We start from the raw sequence: 18,690 nt of genomic DNA, 5'->3' as shown, positions 1-18,690 counted from the left end.
CACTGCCTTGCTGCTCCAGCAGTTATTATTTAGGAAATGTTGTGCTTCGCTTCCCTCCTGAACAGCCACTAGGTTCATGTCTGTGACCTCAGCTGGGTTTGGAAGGCTAGTGATGTTTGCTCTGCAAATAAGAGGGGCTACCACCCTGGTACAATGAGGTGTGGCACAAAGAGGTTGTCACCTTCAGCTGGATGAGAGCTACTGAGAGCGAGTGCTACCGATCCCTGACTGTACTAAAACCACTTCATTAAGCAATCTCAAAAGATATAATACTAGATGATACTGTGTACATGTGGGCTAGCAGTTCAACAGTGTGGTTTCACTTTCCAGAGCAGAATGGACTGGTTTAAGGAGACCTGAGCGTCCATCAGTTCTGATAAAAAGGGCTTCCTGCGTGCTTTGCTGTGCTCCAGCAGGGCTGTCCACATCGTCTTGTGCCTGACGTAAATCTGCTATTGATTTACTTTGCAACAGAGTGAGTCTGCTCAGCTGCCTCCAGCTTGTGTCATGGTATTACAGGCTGGTGTAGTTTATGGGGCTGAAGCCAAAAAGTTATCTGTGTCACCAAATAGTTGTGAATCCTTTCGCCATGATTCCGTAACGCAAAATGAATGACTCGGCCTTGTCCATCCGGATGCTCTTAAACTAGATTATCGTGTGTTTAGAAGGCTGTTAAATTGTAATACTGCTTCTCAAAACAATACGATATTCATTATATATGGGCACTTAAAATGATTTAACGCAGGAAACAGCACATTTTTGCATCTAGAACTGACATTTTTAGATATCTAGGAAACTTATTTTAAAGCTAGCTTTCTTGTTCTGCTCCATGGCATTGAATAGGATAGAAAAGTTATAGCTGCTTGGCATTTTTCTGGGGGAAATGACTGAAATAACTTTTCCCATTTCCTAACGGACAAGTGTAGAGGTGAATAGTGTTGTCTGGTATATATGACATTGATCCAGGAAATGGAAGAGCAGGTGTGTATCGTGTCTTGTGGATTAACAAGTGCTGCAACCGCAGGCAAGCTATTTTATACATCCTTGCCTGCCTGCTTTTTGTTGGAAAAAATTGCCCTCTCCCTGTCAGTTGTGCCCCTGCTCTGAAGGGAGGATTTCATTTTTCAGGTCCGTAAATATCCTGTCTTCCTTTGCTCCTAAACTAACGGTAAAGCGTTTTATTAGGAATGACTTGGGTGTACAATGTCTAATGTATATTGCTGTGAAGAAATCACCTACTGACTGTAGCAATATCCATCAATCAGCCCGTCAGTCCATCCCTGGTGCAAGTAAGATCCATTTTTCCTTTTCTTGTAAGTGCCTCATGCAGAGACCATTAATACATTATGATTTATAATAGTGCCGCTACTTTGTGCTTACAAAGCATCCACATCAGAAGGCAACTGTGCTCTATTATTTGCATAGATTATGAGTTATCATTTTCTAAAATTCATGTAGAAAAAAAAAGAGTTCTCATGCTTCTGTGTAGTTTTACTTATCAAGAATGCTAATTTTTAAATCCACGGGATGGCAAAGCTGCTTAGTTTCATAGGTTTCAAAGTCATGTCTGTAGGAGGCTGACATTTCTGACAAGTGCAGAAAGGAGCGGAAGCTTGTTCGCTGGCGGTAATGTAAAGAATTACTAGTTGGGGATGTGCACAAGATTTAAATTATTTATTTATATAAGACATTGGAAAACATAAGGGTTTGCTTTAATTCTTGTCCTTGTGGGCTCGTCTGCCTTAAGACCCTCAGGGGTGAGGGAGGTGAACCCCAACACTTTGAAGGAGTTTTTTCATGACAGAACCTGCTGTTCCGTACAGCTACCAGTGCTAATTTTGGAAAACAGCAGTCTCTCAAGGCAGCTGCTGCTCATCCCCATTTTGTTTTGTTTGTTTAGCATTACTTCGCTGATCTCTCCCATCTTTCTGTAGCTTCAGTCATCTGCAAAGGATAGTTGTACATTTTGGGCACTTCTGCTCTGGTTGATAGGACAGTTTCTATCTGTGTTTGCAGTGGTTCAGCAAGTGGATAGGTCTCACAGCATGAAAATATTAGATACATTTTGAATATTCCTCTCCTGCTTATTTGCAGCTTACCTAAAAACCTGGCTGCCCTGAAAAATTCAAGCGGGACTTTTCTGAAAGCTTTTGGTAAGCTCTAGAGCACAAGACCAGCTTTAAGGTGGAGAAAGAGCAATTTAAGAAGCAATTCACAGTGTTTCTTCTGCCTGTGGCAAGTTTTAATAGGAGACCAGTACTATTTCCCTCCTCCAGGCCTGGAGCAAGTTTGGTCTTCTTTTTGATTGTGGTAGTTTTTTTGTTTGGTTGGTTGCTTGTTTTTTTCCCTAGAAGTGTTCAAAATGAAAATCAATGCTACAAAGGAGTTTGAAGATATTTTTGAAGTGATTGTCTGAAACCAGACATTCACAAAGGATGCAAACAGGGAGGAGATTTCTGATACCAGAATTTGATAATGGAGAGTACCGAAGCATACAAATGTCAGCCAGTGCCCAGTGGTTAGGAGATGAGGCTAGATAAATTCCTTCTTGGAAACAGGGAGCAAATTGCTAACCACAAGTGCAGTTAACCATTGGAACAGCGTAGGGAAGGGGAACGGACTGCCTTGTTACCTCTCTGCAGTGTCTGTTAAAATCAGATGTCCTTTTTCCTGGAAGATGTGCCTTTGCTCAACTAGAAATAATGCAGCACATGGAGGAGAGTCACTGGGCGATGTTCTAGAGGCGTTTCAAGCCAGTCAGGTTAGATGACTGTAATCATGACTTTATCCCCATGTGTTGCCCCAGGAAGGTGAATGCCACAGGAGAGCAAGGGTTCTGCATGTGGAAAACTTAGATGCCATCTCAGTTCCCAGGTAGTGCTACTGTCTGAAATCTTACGCCTCCATTTTCTTACAGCATTTAATATACTTCCCCTGTTAACATGACCTCTATAATATATTGAAAGGATTTCATAAAGCTGAATCATGATACAAAAGGTGAGACAGCTGTGGAGGAAAGCAGAATTTGTACACAATCTGTACTCCTAGAAAGGACAGAAAATTCATGGGGATGAGAAGCGTTCATGGGAAATCAATACTGTTAACTTTGGTTTCCCTAGAACCTGTTATTTATGAAATCGGTAGATAATATTGTGAATTAAGCCGGTTTTAATAGAAGGGTCGTCAGGTATTCTGGAGCACCATATCTGTTTCCCAGAAAACTAAAAGGAAGGAGATAAATATTTTTGTTTCATATTGACCAGCTGGATAGTGAAAAATAGCTACCTAATCCTTTCTCGAAAAGTTGTATTTAATTCCATTCTTACTGCAAGTAGATTTACGTCATCAGTTTGCCTATTCTTAATGCAAAGAAGATCCTACTTGTAGAAGTTGGACAAAATGTAATCCTCCTCTGCACGCGGCGAAAATTTGTTGGAAAAGCTCATTTTGTCAAAAAAAAAAAAAAAAAGAAAAAGAAAAAGCTGGTGTTTGCATAGATGGAAAAGCATATCTGATGTCTTTCTGTCTTTTAGATTATGCAGACAATATTTTATATTTTTAATTCCTCTGTTCATAGGGTGGGGTATGTACTTCATCAGTGGGAACAGGGGGAGGACTGCTCAGCCGAGTCCTAGGTGCTGCTGGGTATCTCCCTCCGCAACTGCTCTGTCCCATGTTCCCTCGTTAATTGTGAATTCTGTAGAGCATCAGCCCTGCTTGGCAGGTGTTTTATGAAAATATCCCTCCTGCACAAACAGTACTTTGCTACAGTTTGTCTTAAGTAATTGGAATTTTCTTCCCTGCTGGGACTTGATAGCTGTCTTTTTTTCCCCCGGTTTGTTGGTTGGGATCTAATTCTCCGCTTTGCTGATCTAATGGCTTTTTGTTGTTGTTTTGCCTTGGCTTTTAGTCAGTGGTCAGCAAGCGTCCTAGTTTGTAATAGGGATTGGCATGTGTATAAATTATTTAAAATCAGGACAGGTTCAGAAAATGGTGAACAAAAGGCGGCTGTCTCTTTAAAGAGTGCAGTTTGATCGGAGCATCAGCTCCATCCCCTGAGGACAAAGGCAATTTTGATTTGTGGGGCCCGGGAGTCCCTCACTTACACGATCCGTCTCTGCTCCTGCATGTGTAAACCTGTAAAATGCTCTTTTGTGTAGAATAAATCAAGTGCTATAAATCCTGTACAATTAAATGTGACCCTTCAGAAAGTCACAATGACAAGTCCTCGTTGCAGAGCCGTGCAGAGCAAGCCCGCTGTCTAGACAGAGCAGAATTATTTTCCATTTCTCTCTCGCTCAAAAAAAACCAAATCGACCATTAGCACTGATGACTTCTTCGAGCCCCCGTGAGCGCTGCTCTCCCTTACCTCTTCCTTATTTTGCTCTGTTGCAGCCGAGGCTGAAGCGCCGCGGGGCTGCCTGCTGCTGAGGAAGAGGAGCGGGTCCCTGTAATGCTGCTGCTGGCAGGCGGAGGCAGATTCCATTATTGCCGATCAATGCCGCCGCCATGCAGGAGGAGGGGAGAGGGAGGGGTGGGAGCTTCCTATTCACAGATTGATCAACCTGCCATTGCATGAACAAATTCATTGTAAGAAAGGCTGGGATGCTGTTATAATAGCTGGAGCACGAAGGGGGTTGCAAACAGGGGAATGCAGGCTCTTTGGGAGTGAGGAGGGTATTTAAATTGCCTCTGAGCTTTGTTTTTTCTTTTGGCATAAAGCATAAAGCCTGAGCCTACAAACAAAGCCAACACTCTAAGGGATGGCAGGGATATATTACACTTAGCTGATGAGCGATTTCACTTACTTGTTTGAGCTTCTTGAGCTCTGAGATCTGTTTCTTCTTTTTATTTAAACTGTTTCCATCATAACCTGCAACCTCTTTTGGATTTTCAGACCTTGGTTTCCCCTGCTCCCCTTTTTTGCCTTCTTTCTGTTCCTGCTTGGACTGAAACCTGACACAAAGGGACAAGAAGTACAGATCTCACTTTGTGCTCCCACCCATGCCTGCTGTGTCAGGATGGGCTGTCAGATGTAGGGCTCAGAGAGCAGGGCAGGATCACGCTCTCGTGTTGTCAGTGTAGCCAACAACTGGAGTACTGGAATCCCAAGACCATCCGCTCCTCCCCACCCTTCCTACCCTGCTTCGTTCACTTACTGAGTTCTGTATGGAAAAGTTTTCTGGCTGGAGAATGAGTCTTCTTTCTCCTGGCGATGTGGCCGAATGGCTGGATAGCAGCACAGAAGAAGAGAAAAGCCTTCTCTCATTTCTTGGTACGGTACGGTGCTAATTGTTGTTTTTTGTTGTTGTTTTTTTGTTGTTGTTTACATTTTACTGGCAAGCCTTTACTACTTTCACTGCACTTAATTTCTTCAGTCCTTCAGTTACTTGATGTTATGTCTTTTAAAGCGTGTGAATGATAAGTAGTTATTAATTAAACCTGGTTAGAATCTGCTTAAAATAGCTGCAAGTGCAAAGGTCAAGTTAGAAATGGGCATGTGCCATCTTAATATGGCAGTAGATTGTTTCTGGACTAAAAAGTGTTTCTTACTAGCCTGTTTTTCTCCTCCTCTGTGCCATTTGACCAGCTGATCGCTGTGTCAGAGGGAGAACCCCCACTCTACTTCTACTCGTTGCTGTCAGCATGTCTACAACTTTATTTCACAGCCGTGTGATGCTAGTAAGATAAATCAAAGAGGAGACTTTGCTGAAAGTTTTGCTTCTCCAGAGAAATGTCTGGATGTGTTTGGAATAAAAATTTCAGCCAAGGGATCAGATACTTCTCTAGTCCAGAAATTAAATCTAGGAAGCACAATCAAACAATCCTGTGCTCTGTTTCTGCGTACTTACACATCAATTTAACTGTATTCAAGTAGAAAATTGAAACTACTCTTTTATTTATAGTCCAGCATAAATACCAGTAAAAGCCTGAAAAATGTTTTAAACAGCATTCGCACAAAGAAGCTGATTATTGTTTTGTCTTTCCCTTTCAGCTGTTGCTATGTCAAGCTGTTGTTATTTGTTTTTATTTCAGTGTCAGCTCCATAAATCATTCTGTCTCACTCTTTCACATTTTGTTGTTCACAGGATGCTTTCATTCTCTTCTGATAATTTCCAGGTTCCAAGTTGCTCAGACAGGAAGCCTGAAACGTATCCCCCTTTCCTCTTGATGGACTATTTAAAGTAACTTGTTTGCTGTAACACTTTTTTATTTTTGCCAAGATACAGTAGTCAGCAGTGTGGAACTTTGTCAGTCAAGTAGGCAGCAGCCAATCTAGTGCATTTTTGCCTGATTCGGTTCTCCATCCAGAGCCCAGGGCAGCTCCTGGTGTTGCTATAATTTTTCCAGTAGACAACATTTACAGTGTTCACTCCATGGGAAGCAGTTCTCTTGTTTAGCAGGTCCAGAAAAGTACGGAGTGTGGGAGGAAAGGAAGTGCTCCCAGGTCTGTTAGTATTTGCTAATTACTTCATCACTATGTGCCATGGACTTCTTTGGGAATACCATGTCGAATGTGAGCAGGGACAAGAGGATGTGTGGACTGTGCTCCAGTGCTGTTCTTCCAAAGACTGCTGTTTCCACCCTTACATGTAGGCCTGCATTCATGTTTTGTTCCACACCAAGAGGTCCTCAAGATGTCTTCAAAACCTCACCCCATAAATGCCAGGGAGTATTTATTCAGCATGGAGTCTGGAGGGTGTAACAAAACTGAGATATTTTTTGCCTCCAAGCACGTGTTAATTAAAATTATCCAGACCCACACTGAAGGTTTGATGGCATCTATCAGGTATCTGCTGTACATTGAGACTTTTCTTCTTGTGTGTCCATAACAATAGATTTTATTGCCCAAGGGCAAGATCCTGCCAGAGTGAGCAAGAGGTAGTGTAGCTCAGAGCAGGCTTCTGGCCCACCAAGAGGCACAGGGGAGAGCTGCGGAGCTTCCATTCCCCAAGAGCCAGTGACAAGTGAGGACATCCCAATAACCAGAGCAAAGCATGGCTTTTTAGAGAATGCCCCGATTCACAGGCTTTTTGCAGAGAGTAAAAGAGATGATTTCTGAAAGTTGTGGCTTGAGGCTGTTGTTTAATAATGAGGATAATAAATACTGATATCATAATACTGTGCGTCTAAGTCATAAGCCTCTCAACAAATGACACTGTGAGAACAAGTTTCCATTCATCAGCTCATCTGTGTTAATTGTCTGTGTGCAATCTCTCTGCAGCAAACACAAGGTAATTTGAATTAGCAGGGGCAGTCCAAGATCATTAGGAACTAACGAGGACATCAGCATCTCCAGGTCAAGTGTGGTGGTAGCTCCTCGTCTCTGTTTCTGTGTTGGCTGGCAATATATACTGCTGTGTCTGGAGTCAAACCGCTCAGGAGATTTTCAAGGCTGATGCATGAGGAGGGTAAAAAAGGGCAAGTATTCCAAATTTCATGTGGCTGGACTTGACATACAGAGGAGATACTGAACAGCCAGGGATGCACATATGCTTCATTCCTGACTTGTATTTGCAGAGCTGGAGGATTCTTTCCACCGCCTCAGAGTGAATGCATCAGTCTGATAACAGCTGATGATGTACTCACTAAATGCCACGTTCAGTTTCTTCAGAACATTCTGCGTAAAGGGACTGTGATAGTCAGTACTTGAAAGCCAATTTTTTTTTTTTTAATCTTCTATGATATTCTTGCCCTTTCTTCCAGCCTCATCTGTGCATTCATCTGCTTTGCTTGTTAGGTCTTGTCTTTCAGACTGAACTCCTCAAGAATCGATGAGTTTAATGTCTTTTAAGTAACTTCAACTGTAGGTTGCTCGCTATGCACTTTCTGAATTGGGCACTAATTCAGTCACATTTTTTTAGATGCCAACGCAATGCAAGTGTCTAACCAACAGAATTACCTGTATGCAAATTAAAATCATTGCTATTTACCTGGATCATCTTGCAAGACTTGTCTGATTGACTCAGTCCTCCGTAAAACAGAGGGTTTTCTTTTAAAATCCCTGCTAATGGACTGAGAGAGGTTTTGATCATAACTGGGATCTAGTAGTTGTTTGATGATAGAGTTCTATAGCTTTGCGGGGTTTCCTTTGTGTTTTCCTTTCTAGACTTGGGAGCTTTTGTGCAGTGTAGTGTGCTGTGACTGTGACTGTTGTATTCTCTCAGACTTATCTTCTTCTGGCTTTTTTCCTCCTGTCTAGTTACCTAGATAAATGTGGAAGAGCTCTCAGTGCAAATTTCAATTTTCTCCTTTAAGTTACACCAGGTAAAATTTGCATAATGTATTTGGAACACAAGTTTAGATTTCAGGATTTAGTACAGATCATATTTTTTGAGTTTGCTATTAGTCTAGGCTTTTTACACAGGCATTTAATTAATTTTTATAACAGCCTGTGAATTGCACCAAAGTCTGAATTTTCCCCAAGTGAGTAAAATGATAGAGAAAAATGCTCCAAGATAAAACGTTAACAGTTTTATTTATTTTTATATGAGGCTTCCTATTTCATTAGGTAATAAGCATCCTTCAGATGAGGTTTAGATGTACCTTTTTTTTTCTCATTCCTTCTTATATATCTCCTAACACTTGCCTTCTTCCTGCTTTTTATTACTCCCTGTAATTTTGTCAGCTGGTGTGGGTATTTTCACCGATGTAGAAGAAACAGTGAGTAAATATTGACTGCACCCAAGATCTCTTTCTCGTTAGAGCTGTCACGTGGGCACTTTAGGGTTGTTTCAATGAGACAAAAATAACCTCTTCTGTCCTGATGAAGTTGTGAATGCCATAATGTTAATATGCTGTAGGCGCTGTGTGTGTGCACATGCACATCGATACGTAGACAGACAGAGGTACGTGAAGAAACCAAACCATCAGGACTGAACAGGCACCCTCACTGCTTACAGACTGCAGTAGGTGATCAGCAGCTCACAAGGGAAATAGTTAACAAAAACGTAGAGCAGAAAGGCAGTGTCTGTACTTGGCTTTGTAGTTTTTCTGCCCTACAAGCCAGAAGTTGTAGTATGCTGTCTTTGTAAAGTAAGGAACAACCTCTGTAGTTGCTGATTGTGAAACAGTGAATGTCAGTGTGTTTGTCGCTGTAGTAAACCACTCAACTGGTGGTTACATTAATGAATAACATCTTCAAAAACCAGCTCCAGTGGCAAACCCGTAAGTGCTCCAACTCTTCCAAGCTTAGATTTAAGCCTGTTATTTCTTGAAGTGTGTTTGTAAAAGAAATGCTAAGTCACAAAAAGTCAAGTGTTGCTGGTTTTTGTGTGTTTCTCTTGTAGCTAATCTGTAAGACTAATTGGCCTTTTGACAGAGGAGAAAATAGTGCTGAGGATGGCCTTGAAATCCCGTAGTGCGTTGTAATCCATTGCCATGTCTGCAGTAGGGTCTCTTCTGTCTGCCCTCTTTGTGAGAAGCACTTCTCTAGACCCTTCTTAAAAATCTTAAACGACAAAGGTGCTTTTTCACAACCTTTCTCAAGATACTCTTTTTGTTTTCATCCCCTAGGATTTGATTATTTTATCTGAGGATAATTACTTCAGTATAAGTTTAATTTCCAAATAAATAATCACCCAGAGGCCCATCAAGGATAACTTACTTAATTTGCATGCCTTATTTTCTTAATGCACTTCTTCCCTCCTGCCTTGTAAGGCTTATCACACTCTAATAATGCTTTGTTTCAAATTAAGAAGGCTGTAGGCTCTTTGGGGCAGAAATGGTGTCTGTTTAGTAGTTAGGCCAGCCAGGCTGCAGCCTGGTAATAGACCTCTAGGCATTACTGTATTTGAAACGTGTAATAAGCTGTCCATGCAGATTAATTTAGAAAATGGCACGGCTGATAGGTAAATAATTAGGTGGTTTGCCCACTGGGGTAAGTGCTGCTGAGTGAATGGTACAAGATTTAAAGCAACAACAATAAACCTTGCTTTAGAAAAAAACAAGGCGGTGTGTGTGTGTAGCTCATTGGACCTTGCTTACATAAAAAGGCTAATTGCAGGATTGTTTATATACCAAAAAATAACCTTTTTCTCCCAGGGAGTGCCAAGGCGGCTATACGGACAGGCGGCACAGGGAGTGGCAAGGCAGTAAATATTTGGGTTGGGTGCTGTTTTGGTTTGTGTCAAGCAGGGACATTTGAATACAGTTGCACCTGAGAGGCAGTCTGTGGGAATGGTTGGCTATGGGTGTGTAACTGGTAGTATTGAATTGGTTTTGTGTTTATCAGAGACCTGTAATTAAGCTAGACTTCAGAGGCAGGATGCATTGATTCTTTTTATGAATCATATTCTCTATCCGCTCTAGTCACAGACCAAGGTACCGTATCAGGATGTGCACAGATGAAAAAAAATGGAGGTCCCAGTCTCTGAAATCCTACTGAATCTTTCTTTTATCCTCCTATCAAGGAGATGAAATAGAACCAGCAGCCTGCCCCCTTCCCAATAAAGACAGCACAAAGATTTCAAAGATTATTTGGAGAATGAGGATGGGATTTTTGCTCAGCACTATCTTTGTCTTGGGAAAGAAATAGAAATTTGTTGTTGATAGTCTGTCTTTGACTGTTCAGGGTAGCCTTTCACAAATCCGAATATTTTGTGATCATTGGAGCTGAGGATGTCGTAGCAGGGGATCCGTCAGCACTAAGCCATGCGCTGTTGTTAACTGGTGGCTGCTGCCACAGAGGCCAGCACCAGCCCCTGTGAGTAACGACAGGCGTAAGCTCTGCTTGCTGGTGCATTTTCCCTTTTTCTGCATTCCTAGGTAGGTCCTTGGGACTGCTTCGAAGTCACCCTTGTGGACTCTGTTAGCAGGAGCTCTCAGACCTGGAGGTGCTCTCGCAAGTGCTGGGAGGACACGAGCGCAGTCCGGATGCGTGGCAGGGCGTCCCACTGCGGCCGTGCGTTCGTTCCAGTGCCGTGCCCTTCGCAGAGTCAGGGAGAGCCCTGCAATCTTTGTTTCTGTGACCTTATTTACAAGTTCAGTAGCTTCATTCTTTTCACTGTAACCCCTGAGGATGTTTCTTTGTTCCTGATTGTTTCTCCCGCCCTTCTCCAATCCATTTCTAATTCACAAAAATGGAGATAGAGTAGCAAGGGCTGTCCTGCAAAGCTGGGAGGTTTGTTTCATCTTTCCTCCTGTCATTCTGAGAAAAAGCTCTTCACAGCAGAATACAAATTCCCACAGCAGCGAGGTTTTGGATTTCAAGTGGCCAGAGCACCAAGCTGTAGGAAATCCAGGAGTCTGAGAGCCACATCCCGACTGGAGGGCACTGAGGCTGCGGCCCAGACGGTCGCCTTCAAAGCAGGTCAGCCCCTGCAGCTGCTTATCACAGAATCTTTGGGGTTGGAAAAGCCCTCCAAGATCATCTGCTCCAACCACCCCCTATCACCAATGTCACCCACTAAACCGTGTCCCCCAGCACCACGTCCAACCTCTTCTTTAACATCCCCAGGGACGGTGACTCCACCACCTCCCTGGGCAACCCGTCCCAGTGCCTGACTGCTCTTCTGAGGAGAAATTCTCTAATTTCCAACATGAACCTCCCCTGGCACAGAGCTTCCTTCTGGCCAACAAAAGGAGCCCGAGTGCTGCAGTGGAGAGGGAGTGGGGCAACGAGAAGAGGTTGAGAGAGCTCCCTGCCTTGCATCCCTGGGCACGTCCCTCTTCAGAGGCATCTGCCATGGCGGAGTAATTGCCTCAGCTAATTGGTGTATGTTACCATGTAGTGTGTAAATATGGATCTGCATAAATATTTATTTATTTACATAAATATTACTGCATATCATCAGTATGTGAGGGGGTAGATTAAAGGTGCCCCATAGGGATGCTCACAACTCATTTCTTTGATGGATTTTTTTAAGGTTGAAAAGGGGAAGATCTGTCTCTCTTTTTTTTTTTTTTTTCTCCCCCAGAGATTGAGAGGGGATGAGGAGGGTTTCAGACTGTTTCTCCATAGGAACAATGGGATTTATTTGTAGCCCTGGTCCCTGAGAGTGAGCAATGCGGAGAGCAATTGTAATTTAATACTGAGCCTATGAGAGGTGCATTGATTTTTACAGCAGGTGAAGATTATGCAAGAGTAGCCTCTAGCATTGCTTGTGGAGCCGGAGAGGGAACTGTCTAATTTTTTGCTCAGTGATGACAGTATAGATTTTTTTTTTTACACAACTCAGCAAAAATTCAGTTCTACGGATGTCATGGCAGTGCCGTTAGTTTCTGAGTTTGAGTTAACGTCTCCTGACAATTGTGCTCTATCTAGGGCCTTCAGTTTCCTGGGGACTGAGCATGCTGTCTGCTAGCTCTCCCTTTTTGGAAGGGGAAGAGAAGGTAGTTTTATTTTTAGGTTGTTACAGGCACCTCGTGAATATTTCATTTTGCCTTCCCCATTCGATATGCTTCCATGGTGGGCTGAGAACAGGAGAAACTCATTGCGCTGATGGAGCCTCAGTGGTTTATTTGCTGAGAACCTGAGTTGTTCCTGGACAGACGTGGTGGGAGGGGGGAAGGCGAGGAGAGCTGGCCACGTTCCTCGGTGCAACTTCAGCTCCCTTTGCTTTATTCAGAAACTTCTCCTGATCTCCCTGCCTCGCAGAGCGACCACCTATTGTTGAAAATCGCGGGGAATTCGGGCTCCTGTTTTCATTTATGACTCAGCAAAGTTAACAGACTGTGTTAAATTACTGAAGCAGCTTTGATGTGATTTCCTGTGTGTGAGAAGTGGAGAAAGCCAAACCTATTACATTACTCATTACTATTCAATCTAAAATAAAAGGTGCTCGCTTTACTCCCCGGTTCCAAGTAAATATATCGCTCCCGTTTGCTTTCATTACATTTACAAGGAGAACAACAAAAGCCATCATTTAAATCCGACGTAATACGGCTCTCTTTGGGAGAGCTGCGCTTACAGGAGCTGCAGGAAATAAGTTTTTCTTCTGAGGGGAAGGGGGATGCTCGTAGCGATGTAGGAGAGCACGTTTTTGGATGAAACCAGCCGCCTCTGCAGAGGCTGCTGAGGGAGCAGGGCTGACCATTACACAGAAACCCTGATTTAGCACTGGCATATGGTTCTCTAAAGGTGCCCTGGCAGGGACTTACCCTCCAGCACCGGGCAGGCGATGCCTCCTGAGCTGTGTGGGGCAGTGCCTGATGCTGCTCGTCAGCCAGAGGAGAGGGCTCCCCGAAAGCAGCATCTCTCTGTTGCTGTTACCGGCAGCTCTGGCAGTCTGTGATTTACTTGGTCGGGGCGAGCGGGGCTCGTGCATCATCCTCGCGGTCGGCAGCGAGCCGTCTGCCCTGCCCATTTCCCAGGGGTAGCTGCAGTGAGCCTTACACTTCTCTCCGGAGCCCGGGTTAGGAGGCTCTTCTCCCCGCTTGCAGTCCTCTCCCCATCGATGGTTACGAGCAGATCGAGAGGCTGAGTGTTAGCGGTCGGGTTTTTCAAAAGATAAATATCTACAGCGTGAGACACTAATACTGCAGGGTCCGGGTTTCTTAGCCTCTCGTTCAGTATGCTCCATTTTGTCGTTCTTCAAGCATCCATGGGAGATCCGTGTTATAACTCTGGTGACATGAAAATCCGGAATGCAAAGCCATCACAAGCAATGTTATCCCTGAAGAAGGCTTTTCTCGGTTTTTCATCAGTTATTTTGAGAAAAGCGCTGCTCCCGTGGCACCAGCTGGCTGTATATCTCTGTAAACCCTTTTTGCTGCTGTGAATCAGGATATACAGTGAAATTTGCTGTCACGGAGGGAAGCCGGCAGTTGGGCGTCTGTTAATAGCCTGAAAGTAACTAATGAGGATGTGCAGTCGGAGCGATTGATTGAATAGCTGCAGTCCTGTGTGTTTCTTTTTCACTTGCTCGCTCGCTTGCTCTCCGCAAGCTGTGGGAAGGGAGGGGAGCAGAGACCCAGCTTTCTCCTAAGTGGAAGTAGCACGGATCCCCAGGGCCGGGAGGCCAGGAATGGAAGTTTAAGCTGCATCTGTCTTTGAAAGGAACACGGCAGGAGTCAGAATGTCACTGGCTGGAGTCGCCGTTTATTCCTTTTCTGTAGGATTCAGAAGATAACAATAGACTTTCTGCTAGGAAGTGATTTTTTTCCCTCCCCGTGTTAGGATGTTTTGTGAAGCTGGATTCCTTTAAGGCTGGCAATTGAGCCGGAGATGGGCAGCAGTTGCGATAAAGGTATCTGTGTCTGTGTGTATGTGCGTGTGTGTGTGTATCTAGCTAGGCATAAAAGAGCATGTATGTGTACTATACGTGTGCCTGTATGCCAGATTTTTAAAAGCATACTGTGTATACTTTGTAAGTCAATAGAATCAGATAGAAGCATATCTTTTATGAATATTTGTGCTCATCAGATCAGCCTGCGTGGATTTAAGATGCCAAAGTCGTGTCTTAGTAAGGTCATATTGCCAGAATGATAAGTTGACCTATTTTTTTTTTTTTTTATCTGCAGAGATATCTATGTCATATTACCCGGGTTGCTACAAGGCTTCTGGTGGTTGTAGGGTTTGAGCAAGTTGTGTGGTCACATAAGACCGAACTTTGACCTCTGTCAAATTGTGTTCAGCTGTGACTAGAATTGAATTTCTCTGTGGCTTCATTTTAGTTACCAGTTAATTGCTGTGTTGCTTATGTAAAAAATAATTTAAAGTTCTCTGAATATTATCTCACAAACGGCGATATATGTTTGGGTGCTGATCTTTACCAGCACTTTTCATGCCTATTGCCTCCAATCAAGTCAGATTCACAGCCTTGAATCTGTCAGTGGAAATGCTCCTGTAATTTAGGGAGCAAGTAAGACAAAAAAAAAAAAAAAAAAAAAAAGGTGAGTGTAATTCAGCAGTTTAGTGTGCACTGGAAACTTTGCTGAGGAGTCTGTCCTGTACAGCATAAAATTCCCCACCCCCCTGCACCCATTCACCCTCTTTTTCTTTTCTTCCTCAGAGGTCCCAGCAGAGAGATCTCCTCGCAGACGGAGCATCTCCGGGACCAGCACATCTGAGAAAACCAACTCCATGGATGCTGCAAACACTTCTCCTTTCAAAGTACCAGTAAGTGTGCCTTTTCTGCAAAGGAGGAATTTTTTTTTTCTCAGGAATAAGAGGAGGAGATAAAAATATCAACAGGGCTCTGGAAAAAAATGAGTATTTACTTAATATTTCCAGTTGACCAAGAAGTATTGGTATCAACTGTCATGTATTATAGATGAAATTTCTGGTAGATCTGTAGCTTGCTTATTTTCATTGGATTGATCTGAAGTTGCAAATAATGAAACATCAGTTTAAATATGGGCAGCGACCTATATAAATACTTTTGAAGTCGCCGCCAGGGATTGCATTACATATTCAATTTTTGACTAGGCAAAAACTTCCTTTATGTTGGTGATAGCATGCTATTTTTCCCTCAAGTCAACGAACTACATAGCAAATTGAAATGTATTTATGGTTTACTCAGAAGCTGGTGAAATCTCTGCAGGTGTGTTAATTGCTCTTTATCTCTTCAGCTTTTGCTGTGAGTTCAGCTGGCTCTGAGTCTGCATCAGATGTTTTCGGCTAGAATGTGGATTTTCTTGCCCGTGTCAGTCTTCGGTCAGTTTATCCAAGAACACAAAGGCTTTTCTATTATTAGACTGAGGGCAAATGCTTCAAGTTAAAATGAGATGCTCAGTTTTATCATCTTTTGACAATAGTCATTCATGGTTTAAAATATCTTACTTGAATATTGCATATCGTTTCATACCCCCCCCCCCTTTTTTTTCTTTTTTCTTTTTTTTTTTTTTTTTGGCTAGAAATCTGTCTCATTTAAAGTCTGGGGGGGAGGAAGAGTTATCTAGAGAATGTTGTCTCTTCTTAAATTATGTGTGGACATGGATACCGTTTCTGTACCTCAGTGTATATGTTCTTCCCTTGCTTTAGATAACATTCATCCATTTTAAACACATTCCTTAGCTCACTTTGGATCCAAATGCATGTAAAAGTTGTTTTCTGATTAAATTGTACACTGTGTCATCTCTAAAAATAAGAATTTAAAAAGAAACAGCTAAGGATTTGATAAGAGCTATTTAAATTATAAAAGGGTTAAAGCTGGTCAGAGTATATATAGAATATATGATGTCTAAAACAACCTGTAAACTCAGGATTTAATGGAATTAAGAAGTGGAATAGAGCAAAGAGCTATTTTGCAATCTGGTTGCTTCCTAAGTTCCGTCATTCAGGGGTGAATATACTGACTATCCATCCTTGGTTCCTTTTTAGTCATAGAATAATATAGATTGGAAGAGACCTCTGGAAGTCTATGATCCAACCCCTCTTTTAAGCTGGACCAACTTCTATCAGACTGCTGAGGGTGTTCTCTGGGCAGGTTTTGAAAACCTTCAGGGGAGCAGTTGCACAGTCTTGCTGGACAACCTGCTCCGATGTTTGGCTGTTCTCATTGTGAAGAATTACTTCTTTTGTAGAGGTTTTTTTGTCAGATCGTACTTCAAGATTCTAGTATCAATAGCTAATTATCAATTATGATAGTATCAATTGATACTATTTTAATCCAGTTAGAAAAATAACTGAAAAAGCAGTTAAAATAGAATATATTGCTTAGCCTTGAAGAGAGAGAGCTTTGGGGGAAATCTTAGCAACGTGTATAAATGCATGATAGAAGGGAGTAAAGAAGATGGAGCTGGGCTCTCTTTGAAGAAGAGGTAATAGTTGCAAATTGAAATGCAAGAAATTCCATTTGAATGTAAGAAAAAAACTCTTTTAGTGTGAGGGTGATTAAACACTGTAACAGGTTGTCTAGAGAGGTTGCAGAGTCTCCATCCTCGAAGACGTATTCGAACCCCAGCTGGACGCGGCCCTAAGCACCGTGCTCTACTTGGCACTGCTTTGAGAAGGGGATTTGACTAGATGACCTCCAGAGGTGCCTTCCTACCTCGGCTGTTCTGTGCTCCTGCCTTCCATCACTTCAGTGATCTGTTTTCTGGGCAGTGCTTTGTGGGGAAAAAAAGGGTTTCAGTCTAGTTAGATGTGAAGCTACCACAAGAATATTCTGTTATGCCAAGCTCTGAGATTTTTATTCTGAACCCATATGGTCCATATGATGCCAGGAGGATTTCTGAACTCGGAGAGGCTTCATAAGTCCTAGCTGTTCTCACCTTCATTTATAAGAAATTCTCTGTTTTCTTTGTCTTCATCTATAAGTAATTGTCCTAGGCTGTACATCTACACATGTGTTGTGGTGGTAGCCTGCACCTAACAACTGTAAACTACCTATCAGAAGTGCTTGTTTACTATCGGTACTGTTTACTTTATCTCTTTTGTTGTTTTTTTTTTTTGTTCCCCTTTTTTGGACGTTGTTGTTGTTGATCCCATCTTTTGGTAATGTTTTAACATTTCCCTAATTCTTCTCTAATAGTTCTGCAGTACTTCTTAGCTCCTTCCCCCTTTCAAAACAAGAACCTTGCAGAATGGTCCTCATTTCCCCTGGCAGTTTATTGGGCTTTTTTAGGACTCTGGCAAAGAGGCCCAGGAAGCAGTACATGGCTGCCTTTCTTGGGCATAAACCAGCAGAAAACTAGAAGCTATTTGTGCCACGTGTAGCTGGTATTATGCTGCTTTGTCTGTCTGGCCACCTGTATACCCAGGAGCATAATGCACCCTCCTGTCTTTCTCACAGGGATGAGGCTTCTGGCTTTGGAGGTTTTGTTCCGAATAGTCCGTTTATACGCCGGTACTCCTGAGCAGGTTGTGGTGCAGGTGGGGGCTGAGATCACCGTTTTTTAAAACAGGCCAACTTCTGATCTGTTTAAAAGAGCAAGTTGCAATTAAAGTCAGATCGCCTAAGCATACAGATGAGCTCAAGCCAGAACTCCTGAAATAAAATACCCTGCTAACTTTGTGGATTAGTGCAGATCTAACGAGTGGATGATAAGACAGGGAGAGGAGGATTCATGTTTCTTCCTTTGATTTTCACATTAAGAATTCGCCAGCTCTCAGGAGCAGGTGGATGATCTGGACACGTTGTGGAAGTCTCCAACCACTGGTCTGAGAAGAGCTCCAAGTGAAGGGTGTAAGGGGTGCCTATGATGGCTTTAAAAATCTTTTTATGAGGTCATCTTTATTTGACAGGGATTTATTGTACACGTAATGGAAATGAATAATCAGAGCAGTTACATTTTTGGTTTTCCAAACATTGACACCCACACTGTGAGTTGGGGGGCTAAAAGCAGCTGCAGGGTGAGTGCTGTTTCAGTTAGCCTTTCTGTGGACCTGCCTCTGTGCCATACCTCTCCTACACCCTGCTTCGACTTCCGAACAGAAAGCAGCTTAAGGCAGGGGACAGCTTAACCTTCTTCCATACTGATGAAAAATTATGCTGAGACTTCCATAATAAGTTGCTTTTACAGCTTTTTAAGTTTGCCTCTCAGAAAAGCTAGTTAAAAACTGTCTTCTCAGTTGGGCAGTGGCTTCCAGCATGTTCTGTGCCATTTTTTTCCCTCCAAACACCAGGCAGTGATACTCACTCAGAACAAGGCATCTGTTTTTTTAATACTGCTAATTGGCATTTGTTTGGCATCTGGAATTTTGATTCATAACAGCATAATGGCCTTTAAGAGAACATTTCCTTGACGAGACATTTTTTAAGTAGTCTCTTCAGTGGCAGCGGTCAATGAGGAATTTATTTTAAG

The 18,690-nt window shown here is 42.7% G+C and overlaps 1 protein-coding gene across 9 annotated transcripts in view; it reads left to right on the top strand.

Moving 5' to 3' along the window:
• RASAL2 (RAS protein activator like 2) overlaps positions 1-18,690 on the top strand; it is a 175,159-nt gene that overhangs the window by 105,757 nt on the left and 50,712 nt on the right. For all 9 annotated transcript variants that reach the window (XM_082765618.1, XM_082765616.1, XM_082765617.1 and 6 more), the window contains one exon: positions 14,955-15,061. In XM_082765618.1, the coding sequence (XP_082621744.1) occupies positions 14,955-15,061 (107 nt within the window). The remainder of the gene's footprint in view (positions 1-14,954; positions 15,062-18,690) is intronic.

The sequence above is a fragment of the Aythya marila genome (genome assembly GCF_965140915.1).
Source record: "Aythya marila genome assembly, chromosome: 8".
Taxonomy (NCBI): Eukaryota; Metazoa; Chordata; class Aves; order Anseriformes; family Anatidae; genus Aythya; species Aythya marila.
The sequence above is the reverse complement of the archived record's forward strand: the minus strand, read 5'-3'. Positions and strand labels throughout refer to the sequence as shown.